This window comes from Capra hircus, chromosome 16 (genome assembly GCF_001704415.2).
Source record: "Capra hircus breed San Clemente chromosome 16, ASM170441v1, whole genome shotgun sequence".
In the NCBI taxonomy this organism is placed as follows: Eukaryota; Metazoa; Chordata; class Mammalia; order Artiodactyla; family Bovidae; genus Capra; species Capra hircus.
In genome coordinates, this window is record NC_030823.1 from 56432989 (window position 1) to 56459273 (window position 26285).

General features: G+C 35.9%; 1 protein-coding gene across 1 annotated transcript in view; it reads left to right on the top strand.

Annotated features, from left to right (window-relative positions):
* Positions 1-26285, top strand: part of PAPPA2 (pappalysin 2) — a 329773-nt gene that overhangs the window by 185067 nt on the left and 118421 nt on the right. Inside the window, exons 10-11 of the mRNA XM_005690911.3 lie at positions 54-247; positions 2332-2478. Of these exons, the coding sequence (XP_005690968.2) occupies positions 54-247; positions 2332-2478 (341 nt within the window). The remainder of the gene's footprint in view (positions 1-53; positions 248-2331; positions 2479-26285) is intronic.

Here is a 26285-nt window from a genome sequence, read left to right on the forward strand (position 1 = left end):
ACTGGACACATATAAAAATACCTTTTCAAATGTCAAACAATGTTTCTTGACAGGGGAACCAAGCCTGTGCTATATACATGAGGGAGATGGAATATGTGAGCCTTTTGAGAAGGAAACCAGCATTGTAGACTGTGGCCTCTATACTCCCAAAGGATACCTGGATCAGTGGGCTACCCAAGCTTTTTCTTCTCATGAAGATAAGAAGAAATGTCCTGTTTCCTTGGTAACTGGAGCACCTCATTCCATGGTAAGTTAAGACTAGTCAAGGGTAAACAAAATTGTTAAGTGATTCCCCCAGATACTGACCTTGAGCTTACATTTTTTTCTCCTAACTTTGACACCAAATTTAGTTAACAAACTCAGAATAAAGTAATGTTAAATGAAAAGCTTCTAGGCTATCAATTAAATCTCATCCCCCACCCTCACCCCACTTACCTTCACTAGTTTTCATCTAGGAACCTTTGACTATGCAATAACTGACTGAAAGGTACACAAAAGCATCTCAAAATTAGCCTTATAATATACATGTCAGAAATTACACTTGGGCTTTGAATTTGGAAGAATTTATCTTGAAAGAAGATAAACGAGCAGTAAAGTCAGAATACTTGGATGACACTGTTGGACCTATCAGTATCATTATGATTATTACTAAGTGACATTTGGCAAGTCACTTAACTTCTCTGGGCCCCAATTTTCTCATATGTAAATCTTTTGCGTTTAACTCAAGGTTTATTGCAAGATCAAATGAAATTTAAAATATATATTAAATATTAAAATATAATTTGATTTTAAAATTATTATTATTAAAGACTTTCGAGAATTAGTACTAAAATCAAATCCATAGGCACATGATTTTCCATGAATTTCTACCTGAGTAAATAGAAGATCTTCTGAGAACTTTGAGGACTGACTTCTGTGAATTATAAGTACCTGAAAGAAGATTAAGTGAAAAAAAGTAAAAATGTTAATTGTTCAGTTGTATCTGACTCTTTGCGACGCCATGGACTATAGCCCACTGGGCTCCTCTGTCCATGGGATTCTCCAGGCAAGAACACTGGAGTGGGTTGCCATCCCCTCCTCCAGGGGAATCTTCCCAAACCAGGAATAGAACGTGGTTCTCCTGCATTGCAGGTGGATTCTTTGCTGTCTGAGCCATCAAGGAAACCCAAAGATTAAGGGCGTTGGTTTTTGAATGCTATTCTAGATGTTTCCATTGCCAAATATACTGTTCCATGCTTTATAACAATAAGTAATACAGTCATTTTTGACAGAAGTAAGATTTGTTAACAGCTCTCTAGGTATTTTAGGCCAGAGGCAAATCATTGGTTTTTGGTCTTGAGGAGACAGCCCAGGGGACTGAGGAACTAGCCAAGGCTGGTAGTCCAGGTCAAGGAACTCATCAAGGACCCAAGTGTCTCTGAGATTTTGGCTCTTTCCATACTTGACTTGCAGTTTTCTTCCTCAAGCTCATGAGATGACTACTGCCCTCCAGGTGTGAAGTCATTATTTCAAGCAGAAAGAACGGGGAAGGTCAAAGGGAAATAAATACATGTTAGCTGAGTCTGTTTTTAGTGTGAAAATGGGAGCTGTTCCAGGAATATAGGCATCTACCAACAACCCATTGTTCAGATCCAGGTCACTTCACCAGCCTTAGTTGTAAGGGACCCTGAGAAGATGAGCATTTATAGCTGGATACACTGTCACCTTGAACAAGATTAAAGTTTGTTAATAAGAAGGAGGGAGGTATGGATATGGACAGCCAATTAGCCATGCCTGTCTCGCTCCTTTAGCTAATTCTGAAGGCATCTTTCTCAAGAATTCTGATGCCCAATGGTAGGAAGTTAGGAAAGTTAGGTGATTTTGAGTTAGTAACAGCTCTCTAAAGCAGCTTTTAGTCTAGCTTGTCTGTCTTCCCCAGTGGGAAAAATTTTCTGGAATTTCTATTTCCTGATTCCTTTTCCCAACTTAGTGTTTCCTTGAGTCGCTTGTCTCACTCCTGGGCCGGTAGATCCTAGAATCATCATCGTGGACAGATTTCCCTAACTAGTCCTAGGAGCAGTTGTCTGCAACGTGCCAGGAGAATTCGTTGAGCAAGGTCCCTGGACCACTGATGGGCTGTAAGTTGTCACATGTGTTCTTCCTCCGTGATAAGTTGGATATTGAGGCTAAGAGAGAGCACTGAGACATTCTACCCTGAGAAAAGTTTTCTGCCAATAATGTCATCATGAGGTGTTCAGCAAGAGGAAAACATTGGTTTTGAGCTGAGAGTTTCATTATCTTTACTTATCTCTCACCCTTCATGTTTAATTTTTGGTGGAAATTGCATTTCAGGTTTGCACATCATACCGTCCAGATTTACCAGAGCACCGACCCCTAATTGGCTGGTTTCCCTGTGTCCCCAGTGGAAATAGATCTCAAGATGAAGGGAGTAAGCAGCCAAAAGGTAGCCTGAAGAGAGAGGATGAGGTTTGGCTCAAAGTAAGTGACCCAAATGTTTTTTTGTGAAAACTGGATAGATTGTGTGTGTGTGTGTGTGTGTGTGTGTGTGTGTGTATGTGTATAAATGATACATTGGAATGTCAGGAAATTTCCTTTTGTCATCTAAAAGCTTTTATGTTTTGAATTTATTTTCATTTCTTTTTGAACGTTGGACTTTTCTTTATAAGCAATCACTCTATCAAAGTGTAATATACATATAGAAAAGTACAAAAATCAGAAATGATTGATAAATTTTTACAAAGTAAACATCCTCTCCAACCACCACAGAGATTAAAAAAAAAAACAGAAAATTAACATCACCCCCAAAAGGCTCTGTCATTCTCCCCCTCATTATACTACAGAGGTATCTACTATTTTTCCTTTTATCACCAAAGAATAGTTTTGCCTGTTTGTATTTTAGGCGAAAAATTTGACAGTCTGTACTATTTGTGTCTGATTCTTTCTTACTCAGCTTTCTATCTCTGGGATTCATTCAGGCTGCTATACTGAGCAATAGTGTTCATGTCCACTGTGGTGCAGAATTCTAGTGCATCAATGGGCCATACTTTAATTAATCATAGTAATGAAACTTTTGTTTATTTCTAATTTTTCTCTATTATATATTACAAATAGTTCTGCTATAAACACTTCTGTACATTTCTTTTGGTGAATGTATACAGATAGTTGGGTATATTTGGAACGGCTAGATAGTAATTAGGCAGATGATCAGCTTTAGTAGATAATAACAAATGGTGTTCTACTTGGTTCTACTAGTTTATACTCCCAACAGAGGCTTATGAAGCAATTGCTTTATAGTTTTACTGATTACTTGGTATTTTAAGTCTTAATTTTAACCATTAAGTATGTAAATGTACCTTCCTATGGTTTCAATTTACATTTACATTTTGACTAAAGAAGCTGTAATGTTTATATGTATATCGGCCATTTGTATTGATATATCCTTTTTCCCTCTTTTTTTCTGAAGGGTTTATTCAAGTCTTTTGCTCAATTTTCTATTGGAATGTCATTTTCTTCTTAATTTATATGATTTCATCACAATTTTTGGAATATATAGATCATATTTCAGTTGTATAGTGTTTAATATTTTCCAGCATTCCATGGCTTACTTTTTTTTTTACTCTTAATGGTATATTTGATGAAGAGTTCTAAATTTTACCACAATCCAGTTTATTTTTCTTTTTCTTTATGGTTAGTGCTAATCGTGTACTGTATTAAGAAGTCTTTGCTTACCACAAAGACATACTTCCCTATGTTATCTTCTAGAAATGTTATTGTTTCACCTTTTATATACAGATCTACAATCCTCTGGAATTTTTACATATTATGTAAGGTAGGGATCAAGACTTTTTTCTCCCTAGAACTAGAACCACCATTGAAAGTGAAAGTGTTAGTTGCTCAATCATGTCTGATTCTTTGTGACCCCATGGACTGTAGCCCACCAGGCTCTTCTGTCCATGGAATTCTCCAGGCAAGAATACTGAAGTGGGTAGCCATTTTCTTCTCTAGGGATCTTCCTGACCCAGGGATCAAACCTGGGTCTCCTGCATTGCAAGCAGATTCTTTATCATCTGAGCCACCAAAATAACAACTTGAAGGCAATGTATAATCCTTTGCCAGTAGTTTTGGATCCTTTCTGTGAATATATTAAGTGTTTTTTCATTTATATTCATTAGAGCTTGGTCCCTACATTAAAAAAGAAAAATTTTACTATCTTGTCAGGTTTATGATGAAGGCCAGGTTTGACTCCTAGAGTAAGTTTCCTTTATTCCCCAGTTTTCTGAAATATTTTGTGAAAGGTTGGTGTTAAATTTTCATGGACTTCATCAGTAAAGCTATCTGAATCTGGTATTTTCTTTGAGGAAAATATTTAAATATATGTTAAAATCTTAAACTAAATATTACAGAATTGGGGCTTTCTAGTTCTTCTTAGGTTAACTTTGGAAAAAGTTTTTTTTTTTTTTTTCAAATAATTTGTCCATTTATTTCCTAAAATTTTGAATTTATTGGCATTAAGTTTTTCATAATGCTCTCTTATTTTGTCTATTTCTATACTCCCTAGGACTTTTTTTAGTTATTCTATTGCTAATTTTTGTCTTCTCTCTTTTATTTTTTTGCTTAGTATTGCTAAAGACTTAACAGTTATATTAATCTTTCATTAATGTTTTTATAGAACCGAAGATTATACATGTGTGTATATATGTATGCTTATATATATATACATAAATATACATGTGTAAACATAAAAGGAAGGAAATAATGAAAGTATCATACATGTGTGCTCTTATTTTCATTATTGCCTCTTTTTATGTTTACATTTAATTTGCTCTTGCGATGATGCTTAGATCATTAATTTTTAGCTTCTTTCTTTTTAAAATATAAACATTAAGGTGACACGTTTCCTTCTGAATGTGACTTTTGCAACATGTTACATTTCACATGTCTTATTTGTATTATCATTCAGTTCAAACATATTTTCTAATTTTTATTTGACTACTTTAGTGATCTCTGAGTTATATATAAAAATGCTGATGAATGTCCAAACATTTTTTGGAAATTGTTTATTTTTTGTTTTTGATTTATAGCTAGAGTCTTCTGTGCTCAAAGATTGTATTTGGTATGATGTCAAGCCTTTTTAATTTGTTGACCTTTGAATTATGGAAAAACATATGGTTAATTGGGCTTCCCTGGTAGCTCAGTGGTAAAGAATCCGCCTGCCAAATAGGAGATGCAGGTTCGATCCCAGGTTTGGGAAGATTCCCAGAGAAGGAAATGGCAACCCTCTCCGGTATTCTTGCCTGGAAAATCCCATGGATAGAGGAACCTGGCAGGTTACAGTCTATGGGATAACAAAAGAGTTGGATACAACTTACTGACTAAACAACAATATGGTTAATATTGACAAATATTGCATGTACTTTCAAAGAAATATGTAGTCTGAAATAGTTGGATATAGCATTCTATATTTTTAACATAGATCAAGTTCATCCATCATGTTGTTAAAATTTCCCATATTGTATATTTTCCTTGATATTCTTCCCACCAGTTACTGAGATGCATGTTAGACTTTCTTACCATAATCTTAAACTTGCCTGTTTCGCTTTTATTTTTGCCAGTTGTTGATCTACGCATTGATTTATTTACATTTTGAGACTATTATTAAATATTCAGGCAATTCTCACTTTGTAGCGTAGAAACACAAAATGACCATGTATCCTAAAACTGAACAAAGCAAGCTAAATAATCAATGGTGAAAATTACAACTGTTACATGATATTTTTGTCACAACATTAAAACCTTTTATTTTTAGAAGTATATGTGAAATGAAATGAAAAAATAGTAAAATTTAGCTCATTATAACTTAAAACATTACAGAGAATTAAAGTGTTTAATTTCTCTGTAAAAACATTTACAAGCATAGTTTTAACAGTTCTTGCCTTTTTTTTTTTTTTTTTTGCATCATATGACTTATATTACAAAGCAAGCCGATTTTTCTTTGCCATTGTGGATTGTAATATTCCTTTCCAAGTTTGATTATCTTTCAACACTTTATGGTATTTTACACTTTCAATGTTATGAAACATCTCTGAGAGTTCTTTTAATATGAATATTTTCTTGGCATCATTTCCTCCGGGACATCTTTATCCTTTTTGTCACAACCACTTTTCTCCTTTTTGCTGATAATTTCATTTTCACTAAGTTCCTCTGGCTGCAAATACAGAGTCTCTCAAATGGCAGCAGCAGCAGCATTCCCGTACTCAATTATGTCATCTATAATTCTATTTACCTTTCATTCAAATTTCACCTCCAGCATTATAATATTTTATTTCTTTGCTGCACTTTCATCTTTCCTAGAGGATCTCTTCCTATGATTATCCATTTCTGTAAAATGTCATGTGGATAATATGTCAGTGGGAGATGAGACAATGCAGCTGCACATTTTTCTGTCTCTGTGTGAACAGAATAACAGGTACACGGGGACCAATCAATGACAATTTGAAAGAAGAGATGCAATTGGTCACTTTATCATGATCCTCATTGGTTATTTATATGGTGATTTATATGGTGATATGGAAGGACTATTCATGGAGTTTATACTTTCTGCAGTTACAATTAATACTTTTTGCTAATTGAAATTTGAATCACATTATCTGGTATTATATAACTAAATTGTGATAACTGATATTTGTGTATATGGAAACTACATAAAATGAAACTACTGTCAGTAGATAATTTTAGAACTTACTATACCTTTCCCATTCTGTTGTTTTCCTCTATTTCTTTGCATTGATCACTGAGGAAGGCTTTCTTATCTCTCCTTGCTATTCTTTGGAACTCTGCATTCAGATGCTTATATCTTTCCTTTTCTCCTTTGCTTTTCACTTCTCTTCATTTCACAGCTATTTGTAAGATCTCCCCAGACAGCCATTTTGCTTTTTTGCATTTCTTTTCCATGGGGATGGTCTTGATCCTTGTCTCCTGTACAATGTCATGAACCTCTGTCCATAGTTCATCAGGCACTCTATCAGATCTAGTCCCTTAAATCTATTTCTCATTTCCACTGTATAATCATAGGGATTTGATTTAGGTTATACCTGAATGGCCTAGTGGTTTTCCCCACTTCCTTCAATTTTAGTCTGAATTTGGCAATAAGGAGTTCACGATCTGAGCCACAGTCAGCTCCCGGTCTTGTTTTTGTTGACTGTATAGAGCTTCTCCATCTTTGGCTGCAAAGAATATAATCTGTCTGATTTCGGTGTTGACCATCTGGTGATATCCATGTGTAGAGTCTTCTCTTGTGTTGTTGGAAGAGGGTATTTGCTATGACCAGTGTGTTCTCTCGGCAAAACTCTATTAGCCTTTGCCTTGCTTCATGCTGTACTCCAAGGCCAAATTTGTCTGTTACTCCAGGTGTTTCTTGACTTCCTATTTTTGCATTCCAGTCCCCTATAATGAAAAGGCCATCTTTTCTGGGTGCTAGTTCTAAAAGGTCTTGTAGGTCTTCATAGAACTGTTCAACTTCAGCTTCTTCAGTGTTACTGGTTGGGGCATAGGTTTGGATTACTGTGATATTGAATGGTTTGCCTTGGAGATGAACAGAGATCATTCTGTTGTTTTTGAGACTGCCTCCAAGTACTGCATTTCGGACTCTTTTGTTGACCACAATGGCTACTCCATTTCTTCTGAGGGATTCCTGCCCACAGTAGTAGATATAATGTTCATCTGAGTTAAATTCACCCATTCCAGTCCATTTTAGTTCGCTGATTCCTAGAATGTCGATGTTCACACTTGCTGTCTCCTGTTTGACCACTTTCTATTTGCCTTGATTCATGGACCTGACATTACAGGTTCCTATGCAATATTGCTCTTTACAGCATCAGACCTTACTTCTATCACCAGTCACATCCACAGCTGAGTATTGTTTTTGCTTTGGCTCCATCCCTTCATTCTTTCTGGAGTTATTTCTCCACTGATCTCCAGTAGCATATTGGGCACCTATTGACCCGGGGAGTTCCTCTTTCAGTATCCTATCATTTTGCCCTTATACTGTTCATAGGGTTCTCAAGGCAAGAATACTGAAGTGGTTTGCCATTCCCTTCTCCAGTGGACCACATTCTGTCAGACCTCTCCACCATGACCCGCCCGTCTTGGGTGGCCCCACATGGCATGGCTTCGTTTCACTGAGTTAGATAAGGCTGTGGTCCATGTGATCAGATTGGCTAGTTTTCTGTGATTATGGTTTCAGTGTGTTCCCTCTGATGCTGTCTCACAACACCTACCATCTTACTTGGGTTTCTCTTACCTTGGACGAGGGGTATCACCTCACTGCCGCCCCTCCTGACCTTGAATGCAGAGTAGCTCCTCTCAGCCCTCCTGTGTCCATGCAGCCGCAGCTCTCTGGACATGGGGTTGCTCCTATCGCATGGACCTAACAGAAGCAAAAGATGTTAAGAAGAGGTGGCAAGAACACACAGAGAAGAACTGTACAAAAAAGATCTTCATGACCAAGATAATTATGATGGTGTGATCACTTACCTAGAGCCAGACATCCTGGAATGTGAAGTCAAGTGGGCCTTAGAAAGCATCACTACGAACAAAGCTGGTGGAAGTGATGGAATTCCAGTTGAGCTATTTCAAATCCTGGAGGATGATGCTATGAAAGTGCTGCACTCAATATGCAAGCAATTTTGGAAAGCTCAGCAGTGGTCATAGGACTGGAAAAGGTCAGTTTTCATTCCAGTCCTAAGGAAGGGCAATGCCAAAGAATGCTCAAACTACCGCACAATTGAACTCATCTCACATGCTAGTAAAGTAATGCTCAAAATTCTCCAAGCCAGGCTTCAGCAATACATGAACCGTGAACTTCCAGATGTTCAAGCTGGTTTTAGAAAAGGCAGAGGAACCAGAGATCAAATTGCCAACATCCGCTGGATCATGGAAAAAGCAAGAGAGTTCCAGAAAAACATCTATTTCTGCTTTGTTGACTATGCCAAGGCCTTTGACTTTGTGGATCACAATAAACTGTGGAAAATTCTGAAAGAGGTGAGAATACCAGACCACCTGACCTACCTCTTGAGAAACCTATATGCAGGTCAGGAAGCAACAGTTAGAACTGGACATGGAACAACAGACTGATTCAAAATTGGGAAAGGAGTACGTCAAGGCTGTATATTGTCACCCTGCTTACTTAACTTTTATGCAGAGTACATCATGAAAAACGCTGGACTGGAAGAAGCACAAGCTGGAATCAAGATTGCCGGGAGAAATATCAGTCACCTCAGATATGCAGATGACACCACCCTTATGGCAGAAAGTGAAGAGGAACTAAAAAGCCTCTTGATGAAATTGAAAGAGGAGAGCGAAAAAGTTGGCTTAAAGCTCAACATTCAGAAAACGAAGATCATGACATCTGGTCCTATCACTTCATGGGAAATAGACGGGGAAACAGTGGAAACCGTGGCAGACTTTATTTTGGGGGGCTCCTTCCAGTGAACACCCAGCTTTCTTTATAGTCCAACTCTCACATCTATACATGACGACTGGAAAAACCATAGCTTTGACTAGATGGAACTTTGTCAGCAAAGTAATGTCTCTGCTTTTGAATATGCTGTCTAGGTCGGTCATGGCTTTTCTTCCACGAGCATTATTTTACTAGCGTGTGAGATGAGTGCAATCGTGTGGTAGTTTGAGCATTCTTTGGCATTGCCCTTCTTTGGGATTGGAATGAAAACTGACCTTTTACAGTCCTATGGCCACTGCTGAGTTTTCCAAAATTTCTTTTACGGCTGCAGTCACCATTTGCAGTGATTTTGGAGCCCAAGAAAATACAGTCTGTCACTGTTTCCACTGTTTCCCCATCTATTTCCCATGAAGTGATGGGACCAGATGCCATGATCCTTGTTTTTTGAATGTTGAGTTTTAAGCCAGCTTTTTCACTCTCCTCTTTCACTTTCAACAAGAGGCTCTTTAGTTCTTTGCTTTCTGCCATAAAGGTGGTGTTATCTGCGTATCTGAGGTTATCGATATTTCTCCTGGCAATCTTGATTCCAGCTTGTGCTTCATCCAGCCTGGCATTCTGCATGATGTACTCTGCATATAAGTTAAATAAGCAGGGTGACAATATACAGCCTTGACATACTCCTTTCCCAGTTCCCTCCTTTTTGAGCCACTAGGGAACCCACTCCAGTGTTCTTGCCTGGAGAATCCCAGGGACGGGGGAGCCTGGTGGGCTGCCGTCTATGGGGTCGCACAGAGTTGGACACGACTGAAGTGACTTAGCAGCAGGGAAGCCCTTAGATTAAATAAGTGGTTTTATTATTTTATTTTCCATTCTATCAATTCATTGGCTATACTTTTATTCTCTATCTTTGTTATCCTATAGATCGCAAGCTGTGTACTTAACTGGTTAGAGTCTACTATAAATTAGTATTCTCACAATTTCATAATCAACAAGTAACTTAGAATGCTTTGTCTCTATTTTCTGTTTCCTGGCTTTTTAAAGATAAAATGATTTAATGTTCCCTAATATTGACCTTCTCAGTGGCTTTGGTCCTTTCTGTATTTCTATGTTTTTCATTTTTATTTAGCTTGAAGAAATTCATTTATTATTATTTTTAATGTGAATCTGCTGGCAGTGAATTCTTCCGGTTTTTGTGTAGCTGAAGATATCCTTGACATTTATTTTCAAAGGATATCTTTGCCTGGTATAGAATTCTAGGTGGCCAGTTGCAGTTTTCACTGGTTTAAAGATGTTATTTCATCGCCTTTTTACCTACATACTTTCTCTGGAAAGTTAGCTGAACATCTGATATATATTACCTTGAACGCAATGTCTTTTATTCTCTGGTGTTTTAACATAATCTTCTTATATTTTGTCTTCAACAGTTTTACTGTGATGTTCCTAAGTCTGTTTTTCTTTGCATATATCTGGCTAAGAGTTTATCAAGCTTCTTGAATCTATAGCTTAATGTCCTTGCTTGCTCTTTCATTTTGTGAACACCAAATTACTTTCTGCTGTATATCGTTTGTTTCTTTTTTCTTTGTTCTGTTTTCCATTCCTTTTGTTCCCCATGCTGCAGCCTGGTTATTTTTATGCTGAATTATCTTCTGTTTCATTAAACCCAACTTTCCCTCCATACAATCATTTGTGAAACTATTATTAATTTCAGTCATTTAATTCTAGAACACCTATTTAATTTTTCCTACAGGTTCTCTTTTTCTTTGAAATTCTCCATCCTGTTGTCTCTTCTTAAAATATACTAATCACAATCATTGTAAAGCCCGTGTTTGATAATAGTAATGTATTGGTGACTGGAGGTCTGTGCATGTTAGTTTTTTTCCTTAATTTTCATTCATTTAGGCATATCTACTATCGTACTGAATAGTGTCTTAATTGAATATCAGACACTGAAAAAAATACATAGGCTCTAGCCAATAATCCCTTCAAGATGATTTTCTTTAGGAAAATGTATAATAAGATTTCGGAAACAGCACCTTAATTTAATCAGTACTTAAGTTGACTCAACCTATGCTTCTGTATTAATGAGCCCTGATACATTTTATGTTTCCATTTCTGCTGAGGCCCATCCCTTCAAGGGTCTCAACTAAAAGTGTGGACTGAGCCTCTCATCTTGATAGTATCTGAAGCACCATTTCTGTTTCCTGAGCACTACGTGACTGTTTTTTTGGCCTTTAATCTGCCTGCTTCTTATACTCTTAATCTTCATAGCTTAGAATCTGAAAAATACCTCCATGGCAACAGTGGCACAGAATGTTAGGTTACCTTCAGTGTGATTTCTTTTTGAGTCTCGACTGCCTTAGTTGCTCTCAAATGCTTTTCAACTTTCTTTTTTACTTTATTCATACTTTAAAACCGTTCTTACCAAGGGTGTGTGTTTTGCTGTATGTTACTTCATTGTAATTGGAAGCAAAAATCTACAACTGGAATTTTATTAATGTATAATAGTTAGCTACCATATGTATTTTAGGTTCTTATTACAAGTGATATAAGAGTAATAATACTTATATAAGGAAAAAGTAACTAATATCATTGAAAATTAATATATAAAAGCTATTTAAAAAATTTAGTTTTCACAAATTCACAAAATACCAAATAAATGAGAAAGTGATTTTTAAAAATAATCTGATTAAGTTTTTTTCAAAGTTCTTTTGAGGACTGAATGATTTTTGATTCTTCATTATTTCTTTAATCTCACTTTAATCTTTATTTGATATACAAATATGATTTGTATTCTGTGGATCAGAGACAAATTTATTACAGTGAGAAACAACTATACTGGAAAATATTAGCCTTGAAAATGCCTTTCCAAAATCTTTTTTTGCTACTTGCCCAAAAAAATGTCTTTCATTTTAGTCCATATTTACTAAGGTAGCTTTCCTCTTTTAGTTTTCCTTATCATTATTTCTTTACATCTTGGGTCAATAGACAAAATTATGAGATCTCTTACACAGCATAAAATGTAGATTATTTTTATTATTTACAATAATAAGTACATTTTAAAACCACTCATAGTTTACAATGTGCGTTCTCACACACTCTTTTATTTGAACTCCTTAATAGTCCTATGAGTTTGGCATGTTTTCCTATTTTATAGATGGGGAAAATCAGAATCAAATACTCAGAGTGCTTTTTCCTACATCACCCAAGAATAAAAGGGTAAATCTGATGTTCAGACTCATGCCTCTTGATCTAATCCCATGTTTATTTCTTTACACTATGTTGCATCATTCAATCAAAATTCATTATGCACCTGTGATATGCCAAACCCATAAATAATCACTGGGAATAAACAGGGAAATATGACATGAGCAAGAAAACAAGTTAAACCATGTGTGGACTTGGAAGAAAAGGTTCCCTTTTTTCTTTTGTTGGATTTCTTCTGAATTCTTCAAAGACAATATCTGTGGGTCTAGTTCACAGGATTTATTAAGTGCATATTGGAAACTCTGGGTGCCATTAGGGAATAGGGAAAGAAACAGAAGGCATGATCCTTCTCAGAAAGTCCTTTGACATTAAGCAATATAGACAACCAATGAAACAATCTGAAAAGCAAATATGCAGTGAATTACTTGTTTGGCTTTACATGGAGCCCATCATCATATGCAAAGATCACATGTTCATGTTTATTTTCATTGCTGTTCTAAAAGTAAAAGTTAAGAATGGCCTCACTCAGGCTAGACTGGTTAGCATTCCTAACGGAAGCCATCAGGTGGTTGGTCATAGTATCTGAAATACTAGGGTTCTCCACCTTGGTTATAAATTACAGACCACTGCCTGGAAACCCTCGCTACATAAAACCTAAAGCCTGTTACCATGATTTCCTTCTTTTCTTTGAATTTAACTAGCCATACTCTGCATATGAATCCTCAACGGAAATGTAGTGCATATTTAATTGACTGGATTTCAAAGATGAGAATCCGTAAAACTAGGCATTAAGAGCATAAAAAGTGACACATTTATTGTGATTTAATCTGTTCCAAATATCTTAGTATCAATTCTTATACAAATTTTTATCAGAGATATGAGTTTTCTGATTCTAAAAATGATTATCTGAAAACTCAGAGATGCTAAACATTTCAGATAATATAGCAGCGGTACAAATTCAAATTCAAATCCAGCTTATTCCAAAGTCCATGTTTTTTCCTCTATACCAGGAGTTGGGAAATATTTTCTTTGAAGAGCCAGGTAACAAATATTTTAGGGTGTGTGGGCCATTTGGTCTCTGTTACAGTTATAGCTTCCCAGGTGGCACTAGTAGTAAAGAACCCACCTGCCAATGCAGAAGATGTAAGAGATACAGGTTTGATTTCTGGGTTGGGAAGATCCCCTGGAGGAAGGCATGGCAGTCAACTCCAGTATTCTTGCCTGGAGAAGCCCATGGACAGAGGAGCCTGACGGGCTACAGTCCACAGGGTCTCACAGAGTCAGACATGACTGAAGTGACTTAACACACAGTTACTTAACACTGCTGTTACAGAGTAAAAGTAGCCTAGACAATACAGAAACGAGTGAGCATGGTTGTGCTATAATAAAATTATATTTATGAACACAAAAATTTCAATTGCATATAATTTTCACATTATTCACATTATTTTTCTTTGAATTTTTTTCAACCATTTCAAAATGCAAAATCATTCTTAGCTCACAGACCATAAAAAACAGGCAGTGGATCAGTTTTGGCCCATGGACTATAGAGTCTGACCTCTGCTGTATTTCTGGTTTTCCAGTCCACTACCTAAAATGAACAGAATATTGTATTGTAGAGGGATTCGATGATGAATGAATCTTCACCCTTAAGGTACATACTCCTCAGCGAGCATGTTTACACAACTACCGCAGAAGACAAAATGCTATGCTACAAATACAGTTAGGTGTAAAATAGACTCAAAAGGACCTAGTGAGTGATTGGACATAGAGAGACAGAGATAGCTTTATCTCAAGTGGAATTTCCCCATGCATCTAATCTTCCACACCCCTCTATACCCCTCCCCCCTCCACACACATATACACACTCTACGATTTAGAAATTTTAGTCATAGCAGATTGCTTTCATTGCTGGAAAACACCAAAGTTTTTATATTTCCATAGCCTTTCAGGTAAGGAGTTCATGTTTTCCTTCTCGGTAAGTGCTTTCTCCACTTTGACTTTCCAAAAAACACATGCTAATCTAAGATTTAGCTCAAGGATTACTTCTATTATAAGGCCTAGACTGTTCTGAATTTCTCTGCCAAACCCTACTTACTATGTGTAATTAATCTCTTCCTCCTCTGTGCTTCCTCAATAAACATTTCTGTCACAGTTCCTATACACTTGCAAATAATCCATAGTTCAAAGAAGACTTTATAGGGAAATTAGAAAATATTTTGAGTTGAATGAAAATAATATGTCAAATTTTATGGGATGCAATTAAAGCAATGTTACAGGGAAATTTATAGCTTTAAATGTCTATGTTTGGCATGAGTAGGGGGATGGGGAGGTAGTTAGGGTTGGGGGAAAGCATTATTAAAAAAGGGCTTCCCCGGTGGTTCAGATGGTAAAGAATCTGCCTGGAATGCAAAAGACTCAGGTTCGATCCTTGGATTGGGAAGATCCCCTGGAGAAGACAATGGCTACCAATCTATTTTTGCCTGGAGAATTCCATGGACAGAGGAGCCTGGCAGGGTAAAGTTCGTGGAGTCACAAAGAGTCAGACACAACTGAATGACTAAGACTTCTACTTTTTTCAAACATTATAAAATCAATAATCAATTTTCACCTGAAGTAATTGGAAAAAGAGCAAATAAAAGCCAAAGTAAAAATAAAAAGGAAATAACAAATAGCAAAAGTCAGTCAAGTAGAAAAAAAAAAATGCCCGTATCATCACTGTTATTTTATTTTCTCTAGAAATAGCAGCAGTGCAATTAGACTTTTATTTTAATGAGATATAAAATAAATGAAATATAAAACATGAACAAAAGATTTAAAATTTAAATCATTTTCTCATAAACTGAATTAACATCTAAAGAGAAAAACAACCTGAAAATTATTTCACTTATCTATTTTTTTATAGTTTGCCTCTTAAAATTTAGTTTTTAACATATTTAAAATTCATTTTCATATGTAGAATACAATAGAGTCCCATTTTGTTTTCTAAATACAATAAGCCAGTTTTTCTAACTCTATCCATTAAAACGCTGTTTATAATAGCCAGGACATGGAAACAACCTAGATGTCCATCAGCAGATGAATGGATAAGAAAGCTGTGGTACATATACACAATGGAGTATTACTCAGCAGTTAAAAAGAATTCATTTGAATCAGTTCTGATGAGATAGATGAAACTGGAGCCAATTATACAGAGTGAAGTAAGCCAGAAAGAAAAACACCAATACAGTATACTAACACATATATATGGAATTTAGGAAGATGGCAATGACGACCCTGTATGCAAGACAGGAAAAGAGACACAGATGTGTATAACGGACTTTTGGACTCAGAGGGAGGGGGGGGGGATGATTTGGGAGAATGGGAATTCTAACATGTATACGGTCATGTAAGAATTGAATTGCCAGTCCATGTCTGACGTAGGGTGCAGCATGCTTGGGGCTGGTGCATGGGGATGACCCAGAGAGATGTTGTGGGGAGGGAGGTGGGAGGGGGGTTCATGTTTGGGAACGCATGTAAGAATTAAAGATTTTAAAATTTAAAAAAGAAAAAAAAAAAAAGAAAAAAAAAGTTGGAAGGCTGAAATTGAAAAATAAATAAATAAATAAAAAAACACAATATCTGTGAATTTCAATAAAGTGAAATGAGTGCAAAAAAAAAAATAAAATAAAACTTTAATCCTTACCCTGATAATTTGTGGTACTACATTAACTATATACTAGTTTCTGGAATATTTAAGAGCCAGTTTTTAAACACTCTGTTCTATTCTATTGATCTATTTTTCTACTCCTTACACCAGCAATACAATACACTGTTTCTATTACTATAACTTTTTACTATGTAAAACATTTCTGGTGGAGCATATACTCCCCCCTTTCCACTTTTTTGTACATCTTTTTCAAAATTGAATTAGCTATTCATTATTCACTTATTTCATATTATTCACTTATTTTACATTATTCACTTATTTTCCAACTTTAGAATAAGCTTTGGATAGTTTCTTCCACTTCTTGAAAAGCATACTGGTACATACGAGCTGAATTTAATCAAATACTTGATTTTCACTGTTTAATATGATCTTGTAATTTCTCTTCTTTGATCCATCATTATGTTGAATCACATTGATGGATTTCTTTTCTAAGATATCAAATCATGTTTGCCTTTGTGGAGTGAACCTGCTTGTTTATTATATATAATATTTAAGTATACTCTTAGATTTTATTGATTTTTAATCTTGGATTCTTACTTTTACATTTATATGTGAAATTAGTTTATATATTTCTTTTTTGAATATTCAGAATATACAACTCTCATAAAATTGTTTGGGCAATTTTTCCTCTTTTCTATTTTTTGAAGCCACTTGCATAAAATAAGAATTATCTGTTCCTTCAAAATTTGTCAGAACCCACCTGTAAAACCAACTGAGCCTGGGGCTTTTTTGAGGAAACATTTATCATTTCTATTTAAAGGTTTTTGATTGTTATTAATATATTCAATTTTTCTTTTCCAATTTTAGATTACTTGATAGTTCCAGAATTTTATTTGAATATGTAAAAGTTCTTCTACTATTCAAATTTTAATACGGATAGTTGTTCATAATATATTTATGAACAACTCTGTTTTAGGTATAGTTAGGTTTAGGTATAGTTATCACTCCCTTTATATTGGAATTTTTTGAACCTTCCTTTTCTCTTGTTTTCTTAATTACACATGCCTGGTACTTCTTCAAAGAACAAATTTTAGTTTTATTCATTTCTGTTTTTATTCTAGTTGCTGTTCTCCAATTCACTGATTTCTGTCCTTCTCTTTATTATTTCCTCCCTTCCTGTTTCTCTGGATTTACTGATGTTTTTAGATTCTTGTGTTGGACACTTGGATAATTTGTTTTCACTGTTTCATAAATATCCCCTCTAGATGTTATTTTAACTGTAGTCCGTAAGTACTGATATATAGTTCTTGTATTGTCAATGAGTCCTAAGTATTTTTTATACCTCATAATTTCTTTTTGAAGTTGTGAAATTTTAATAGCATTTTGGGTCTAGCCCTGATTTTTCAGAGCATAACAACTTTAATTGTGCCAGTTATGTCAATATTAGAGTTTTACTCCTCTTCCACTTGGCCCAACAGTTTCTTAAGAAGTACTTAAACAGTGAGCCTTTATTCATTCAGAAATTAAGGACCAGTCAGTACTAGAGATTCTTCTAGCTGGTCAAAAAGTGTTTACCAGTACTGTTACCATTTCTCTCTCTCTCTCTTTTTTTAATATACAGAAATATTTACAAAATCCTTTTTCCTTTCCTCTTTTCTTATTTTAAAATTTTGTGTTCTTTGCTCTTCTTTCTTTTATTCTTTATTTTCAAATTATTTATTGTTTTATTGAGGCATAACTGATATACAAGATTATTTTAGTTTTAGGTGTAAAACATAATGATTCAGTATTTGTACATATTGGGAAATGATCACCAGAGTGAGTCCAGTTAACATCCATCATCATACTTAGTTACAGTTTTTTTTCTTGTGATGAGAGCTTTTAAGATTGACTCTTGTAGCAACTTTCAAATATGTAGTACATTATTAACCACAGTTGCCATGCTGCACAGTACATCCCCTTGACTGTGTTTTATAACTGAAAGTTTGTACCTTTTGACTCTCTTCATCTATTTTGTCCACTCCCTAATCCCCACCTCTGGCAAACACTGATCTGTTCTCTGTATCTATGAGCTTGCTTTTTCCCCCTTTAAAAACAATCCCATATCTAAGTGAGATCGTAGCCTATTTGTCTATCTGTTATTTTACTTAGCATAAAGCCCTCAAGTTCTGTTCATGTTGTCACAAATGGTAAGATCTCCTTCTTTTTTATGACTGAATATATGTGTATACACACACACCCCCCACATTTTCTTTATATATTAATCCATTGTTAGACACTTAGGTTGTCTCCATATATATTGTAAGTGACATTACATTGAACATGAGCCATAGCCATAGGTCGCTCAGTCGTGTCCGACTCTTTGCGACCCCAGGGACTGGAGCCTGTCAGGCTCCTCTGTCCATGGGATTTTCCAGGCAAGAGTGCTGGAGTGGATTGCCATTTCCTTCTCCATTGAACATGAGGGTACATATATATTTTTGAGTTCGTCTTTTCATTTTCTTTGGCTAAATACCCAGAAGTGGAATTGCTGGATCACACGGTGGTTCTATTTTTCAAAGTGTTTTGAGGAAACTCCGTACTACTTTTCTTAGCGCTGCTGCTGCTGCTGCTGCTGCTAAATCGCTTCAGTCGTGTCCGACTCTGTGCGACCCCAGAGACAGCAGCCCACCATGCTCCCCCGTCCCTGGGATTCTCCAGGCAAGAACACTGGAGTGGGTTGCCATTTCCTTCTCCAATGCGTGAAAGTGAAGTCGCTCAGTCGTGTCCGTCTCTTCGCGACCCCATGGACTGCAGCCTACCAGGCTCCTCCGTCCATGCGATTTTCCAGGCAAGAGTACTGGAGTGGGGTGCCATTGCCTTCTCCGTTCCTTAGTGGCTGCACCAATATACATTCCCATCAACAGTGCACAGAGTTACCCTTTCTCCACGTCTTTGTCAATACTAGCTGCTTCTTACCTTTTTGATAGTAGTCATTCTAGCATTTTTTCAGAGTACAGGTCTTTCACCACCTTGATTAAATTTATTTCTAGGTATTTTATTCTTTTTATGCAATTGAAAATGGAACAGTTTTCTTAATTTTCCTTTCTGATAGTTTCTTAGTGTTTAGGAATGCAACCAATTCTATGTATTGATTTTGTATTCTGCAACTTCACTGTATTCACATTAGTTCTAATAGTTTTTTGGTGGTGTCTTTAGGTTCTCTATATAAAATCATATCATCTGCAAATGACAGTTTTACTTCTCCATTTCCAATTAAGATGCCTGTTATTTACTTTTCTTGCGTAATGTTCTGGCTAGAACAACCAATACTATGTTGAATAGAAGTGGCAAAATTGGGCATCCTTGTCTTTTTCCTGATCTTGGAGGAAAAGTTTTCAACTTTTCACTACTGATATGATGTTAGCTGTAGATTTCTCATATATGGCCTTTATTATGTTGAGGTTTATTCCCTGGATACCCACTTTGAGAGTTTTTATCATAAATATATGTTGAATTTTGACAAATGTTTTTTCTGCATATATTGTTTTTATTCTTCATTTTCTTAATGTGGTGTATCATGTTGGTTGATTTGCAAATGCTGAACTATCCTTTCATCTCTGGAATATGTTCTACTCTGTCATGGTGTATAATACTCTTAATATAATGTTGAATTTGGTTTTCTAATATTTTGTTAAGGATTTTTCCATTTATATTCATCAGGGATATTAACCTGTAATTTTCTTTTCTTGTGGTATCCTTGTCTAGTTTTGGTACCAGGCTAATGCTGGCCTCATGAAATGAGTTTGAAAGTATTCCCTCCTCTTCTGTGTTCTGAAGAGTTCAAGAAGAATTGGCTTTAATTCTTGGAAAGTTTGGTAGAATTCACCAGTATAGATATCTCATCCTGGACACTTTTGTAGAGAGTTTTTAAATTAATGATTCAGTCTCCATACTAGTCATTAGTCTGTTCAGAATTTCTATTTTTTCATTACTTGAAAGTTGTATGTTTTTAGTAATTTATCCATTTCTTCTGGGTTGTTTAATTTGCTAGTGTATAATTGTTTGTAGTAATCTCTTCTGATCCTTTATATTTCTGTGGTACCTGTTTTATTTATGATTTCCTGTTTTATTTATGATTTTATTTGAACCCTCTCTCCTTTTCTTCTTGGTAAGTCTGACTAAAGGTTGATCAGTCTTGCTGATCTTTTTAAAAAATCAGACGTTGGTTTTATTGATTTTTTTCTATTTTCTTTCTATTCTCTATGTTATTTATTTCTGTACTGACTTTAATCCCTTCCTTCTACTGTCTTTGGGCTTTATTCTTTCTTCTTTTTCTAGTTCCTTTAGGTGTAAAGTTAGGTTGTTTATCCGAAATTTTTGTTACATTTTGAGGCAGCCATTTATTTCTATGAACTTCTCTCTTATAACTGCTTTAGAATTGAACTTATTTACTTTTAAAGTAATTGATAAGTATGTACTTTCTGACATTTTGTTAATTGCTTTCTTGCTGTTTTGTAGTTTCTCTTTTTATTAGTTCTTCTCTTGCTTCCTTTGTGGCTTGATGACTTTAAAGAATGATAGGCTTAGTTTCCTTTTTCATTCTCTTTTTTGTATCTATTATAGGTTTTCTGCATCTATTACAGTCCGAGGCTATATTCAAGGCATACTTATACTAAATACTTTTTCTCTGACATTTAAGTTTATATGGTGTGCTGTTTTTATTCTGCTGCTAAGTCACTTCAGTCGTGTCCGACTCTATGTGACCCCACAGATGGCAGCCCACCAGGCTCCCCCGTCCCTGGGATTCTTCAGGCAAGAACACTGGAGTGGGTTGCCATTTCCTTCTCCATTTATTTTATTTTGCTAGATCTGACAATTCTTTATTTCATAAATTGGAAGGTAAGCCTCTATTCAAAGATTCATCCAGAAAACTATAACCATCCAGAAAACTTTCCAGATATGATAATTTAGCAAAAAAATAATGCATGTGTAGAAGTTACCTAGTCTAGCCACAACTTCTTTGACTTTATTTGTAGAAAAGTTTCAAGGTCTTTTGTCAGAATCTATTAACTTAATATAGATTTCTAAAGATACTAGTTATCTGAATTTCAATCTTTTATGGGAAAGATGCAACAAATCAGTCAGGGATTTAGAAACTGACAAAAATGTATGCTCAGAGGAATATTGTAAGCTCTATTTTTACCATTTATCGTTCATGACCTTATATAATCATATATCCTTCTTTGGCATCATTTTCCTTTGAATTAAAATGAGGTGTTTGGGCTAGGTGATTCCTTTCAGCTCTGGTTGTATTTCAAGCTTGATGGTGAATTTCAGAAAAGATAATATAATAAATAAGTATGATCAATCAAGTAATTATAGTCTTAGGCTATTAAATGATAAGGATAGAGAGAATCCTATCTATTGATTCTTTTTGAGTTTTTCTACTTAAAACCTGATTGGCTTCCAAAAGCATCAGTGTCACCTGCAAGCTAGGTAGAAATACAAATCTCAGCTGTATTAAATCAGAATCTTTATTTTAACATGATTCTCAGGTGATTTGTATGCACATTAAGGTTAAAGGAGCTCTACAGGGTTATTATCTCATCAGTAAAATAACTGATGTCCAAAATGATGCCTCCAATTATGAAAATTCACTTAAGTACAGGATCCTGTTTTTAAGAGGGAAGAAAATTTCCTAATATATATATTGGGATTATTTCTATGCACATGATTTAACTTCTGAAAAGTTCTTGCTTTCCAAAATAAAATTTTCTCCTTGGAAAATTAACCTAGGTGAATTCCTACAGTCCCTGGGAATCCTAAAAAAAACACATATGACTATGCATATATAATTTTCACTTCCATAAAAAATTAGCCAAATGCATTGAAAGAATAATTTCATCTCTCCTTGTTAAGCAGTTTAGCCCCAGAGATAAAGGGCTCATTTTCCATTTTCCTATCTGATTGCTACTAACACAACTTGATTGATTTTACATGGAAACTTTTGCAGGCCCTAGATATGACAACTTGGCAAACTCTAAGTTTCATAAATACTTGGAATAGCAATTTTCTTTTAATCAGAAGGCAAGATTTCTTGGCTCCACAGTGAATCCCTCATCCCCTCACTTACGCAGTCTAGTTCCCAAGAGACCCTTCATTATCAATATTTCTTAATATGTTTTCACATTTTCAGATTTTTTCTTAAGTGGAGTTTTCCCAGGATTCAGACTATGAGATAAAGATTTGCACGCAGAAAGTTTATCAAGAACTTTCTTTGGGATCAATACCTAGGGGAGAATGAAAGATCCAGGAGTTGGCAGAGAGGGAAGTAGGACTGTGAAACATTTACACAAAGGTTTCTGCATCCTACAGGGAACTAGGATGGCCCTTCAGAGTTGTGCCACTTTGTATACCACACAATCCTATCAAAAGGTCTTTAGACATGGGGTTCTCCTCTCCCCCTACTCCAGGGAAGTGGCATGACCTTGTGGAGGCTTTCTTTTTCTGAAGGCAGAGACTTGATGTGAGCTGAATGCTCAGTCATGAAGAAGGGGATTTTGGTGGCACACCACAGTATTTACTACAGATTTGATTTTTGCCTTTATGATCCCCCTCTGAGCCTCACAAGTTCTTCTAACACAAAGTTTCTGAAGACTTGGTCCTGGTATCTAAAATCACAGCTGAGGAGATGCTATTAGAAGGAACTAAGCAATAAATTGATTTTGGTCTGAGCCCTTCCACTGACCTGCCAAATCATACCCTGTCATACGCCTCCTCCTGGATAATTGAGATCATAATGGAGATTTCTTCTTCATTTCATAAAATTTACAAGTGGACCTCACTCTTCTGAAAAAAGAACTACATAAGCTCATGGTATTTATAACCTTACTTGTATGATGGTGGGATAATGCTAGAAATCAACTGGACTTTAACCAATATCCAGAGAGACAGGGGTCTGGGCACCAGAAGGAAGTCAAACTCTGTTGAAAACTCCTCCCACATTTTGACCCACACCCTCAAGTAGAGAGGCCACCAAGAGATCTCAAGCTCAGAGGCAAGATGCTAGTTTCCTCTCACCTTCCCTTCATCTGTTCAACTTGGACTTCAGGGTAGATACCTTGAAAGTTTCAGGGTTAGTCTCTCTATTCTCAAATTTCTGAAGTCTACGTGGACAGTAATATTATTAGGGTAAACCATATAAAATTGCCAGTATTTGATAATTTTTCACCTACAAAAAAAAAAAAGCGTATGGTTCAACCAACAGTGTAAGCATTCTTAATCTTTTCTATTGACCCTACTTGAACTGTGTATGGCTCAAAGGGCTCTCTTAGCTCCCTGAAATAGTATCATGTTTTTATACCTAAGTATTTATGTGACTTCACTTTTTGTGGAGAGAGAGGGCACACATGTCAACAAATTTTCTAAGAACTTTGTGATTTTCTGCTCACCAAAATTAGGAACCCTTGGGCAGTAAAAATAATACAGAAAACCCAAATTCCTAACTGTCTAACATTCACGTTGGAGAAAGTCACTTAAGCGCTCAGAATCCTACCTTGCACTTCTATAATATAACCTTTGTATCCTAGGGACATTATAGTAAAAAAAAAAAAAAAAAAAAAAAAAAAGTGTCCCTAATGGGAACAAAAACCTAATGAGCTTAATGGAGGCTCCAGTAAAGCATGGTTAGGGAACTGTAAAGTACTTACAACCTGAAAGTAGTATGTGCCCACTTTCTCCTGTTCAAGGGCCTTCCCTTTCTCTCTGAAATCAGGAAGTGCCATAGACGAATGAAAATGGAAAGGCACACAGAAAAAAATAACATCTCAGTAACTAACCAAAAACATTTTAAAACCTCAGAGAAGATTCTTTTCAAGTTTGTGGTATAGTTTCAGGATTTGCTGTCCAGGGACCACCGCAAAGGATGACCTGAACGTCAAGATGCTTGGTTTAGGAGTCAATTAAGTGTGTTTGTACCCAGCAGGCAGACTGAAGAGAGATTTCTTAAGCCCAAAAAGTTCTACACCAGGGACGCATTCTTTCAGTCTTACCCGTTAGCAGTGGCCAGAAGTCAGATCCGGGAGTTAATGTGCAGACTTTGGATGGAAAGCAACTGAGTGCATGGGACTGGCTTTCAATTTCTTTCTGTCAGTCAGTTTCTATCTATCTATCTGCCTGGTATCTATGTAATCCATACTCTCTCTGTTTCAAAGTATTTTGCTAGAGAGTCACTGAGCTAATTTTACTGGCTATCATTCTATCTTTAGGCCATTCTTCAGTTCTCTTTGAGAATCAATTGCTTTTCTAAAAGATCTTGCCTTCTTTTGATATCTAACTATAGTTTGTCTTCTTCATAAAAGCCACATTCAAATTAATTTTATATTACCCTGTAATACATAAATGCAATTTTCTAAACAAGCAATAAAATATTACAAACAAAGCTAACAATTCCCTTGACCTCTTAGCATCTTGGACTTTTCTCTTGGGGCATGCCTGGTGCTCATTTCAGATTTGTGTAGTCCCCAATTAGTTGCCTCCAGTGTATTTTGTTTAGAAGAGGGCAGCTGTTCGCATTGTGCATTTGGTGTGGTGATTAGAGGAGTGTCTTACTTATGGCATGAAGTAAGAATAAGCAGAATTTTGTGTTGCCAGATTTTCTCCTCTAGCCATTACCTACTTTTGTTTAAGAGTACAAAATTCAGTGTTTATTTCAGATAAAGTAAAAATAACCTAGACTGTTGTATAAATTAAAATAGATGTGACTTGGCTGTAGAAAGAGCAGCTTTGAAAAATATAATGTTTGTTCAAATAAAGAATGCATTTTAGTATTCTAATTATCCTGTCAATTCTAGAAATGTCCTTATTTATATGTATAGCAAAAGTAGATCTTTAATAAACACATATTGAACTGAATTTTTAAAAAATCTCTATTAAAAGTTATGTATACAGAATGTATTTTTCATAGATTCCATACATAAAGTAGAGATGCATTCTATACCAAGAGCCTCAAATACTGCCAGTTTCTATGGAAGCAGAACCTGCAGTACCAATTCACATCTACAAGTACCATTTTAAAACAGCATATGTGAGATTCTTTAGCCTATAAATTTCAGAAAAGCATAATTCTCTATATACCAAAACACATCGTTGTGTTTAATTTAAATGTTTCTTCTTTATCCTGGTCTTCCTGAAGTGTAAACAGAATTTTTAAAAAATATTCCTTTTTGGAAATAAAAATTCTTGAGCACTGAGTCTTTACTAGATCGTAGGCATTATCTTTGTGCTTTCACATGATTTCATTTCATCCTCATAGTAGCCAAGTGAGGTGGGTAGTATGTTGGCTCCTCAAGTGTGGAAAAGAAGAACCCTAGGCTCAGAGAGGAGAAATGGATTGTCAAATTTAGTTTACCCAGCTAGTAAAGACAGGGCTAGGACTCTTCCAGGTGGCACAGTGGTAAAGCATCCACCTGCCAATGCTGGAGACGTGGGTTCGATCCCTAGGTCAGGAAGATCCCTCTAAGAAGGAAATGGCAATCCACTCCAGTGTCCTTGCCTGGGAAATCCCATGGACAGAGGAGCCTGGCAGGCTATATATAGTCCGTGGGGTCCCAAAAGAGTCAGACATGACTGAGAGACTAAACAACAATAATAAAGATGGGCTAAGAGTTAAACCCCAATGGTGCGCTTCCTAGATTCCCTTTACCCTGGTTGGCATTCATTGTGCAGACTTGAACTGGTCTCTGGTTTGAGGTTCCAATAGTTATACGACAGAGTTCTACTTTTTTGCATTGAGTTGCTCCTGTGGGGGCATATTCGGTATTCAGATGAGAATCAAGTGTGGCTACCTCTCTTATGTCACTGTGAGAGGAAATGCCCAAGACTCGGCATCCTGTATCGTGATCAGACTTTCCTCTGCCAGTGTCTCACTTGCGGTTTTCCTACTGAAGCCATGGCCGGGAAATCCTGGCATAACCACTTCCCACAAATCACAAA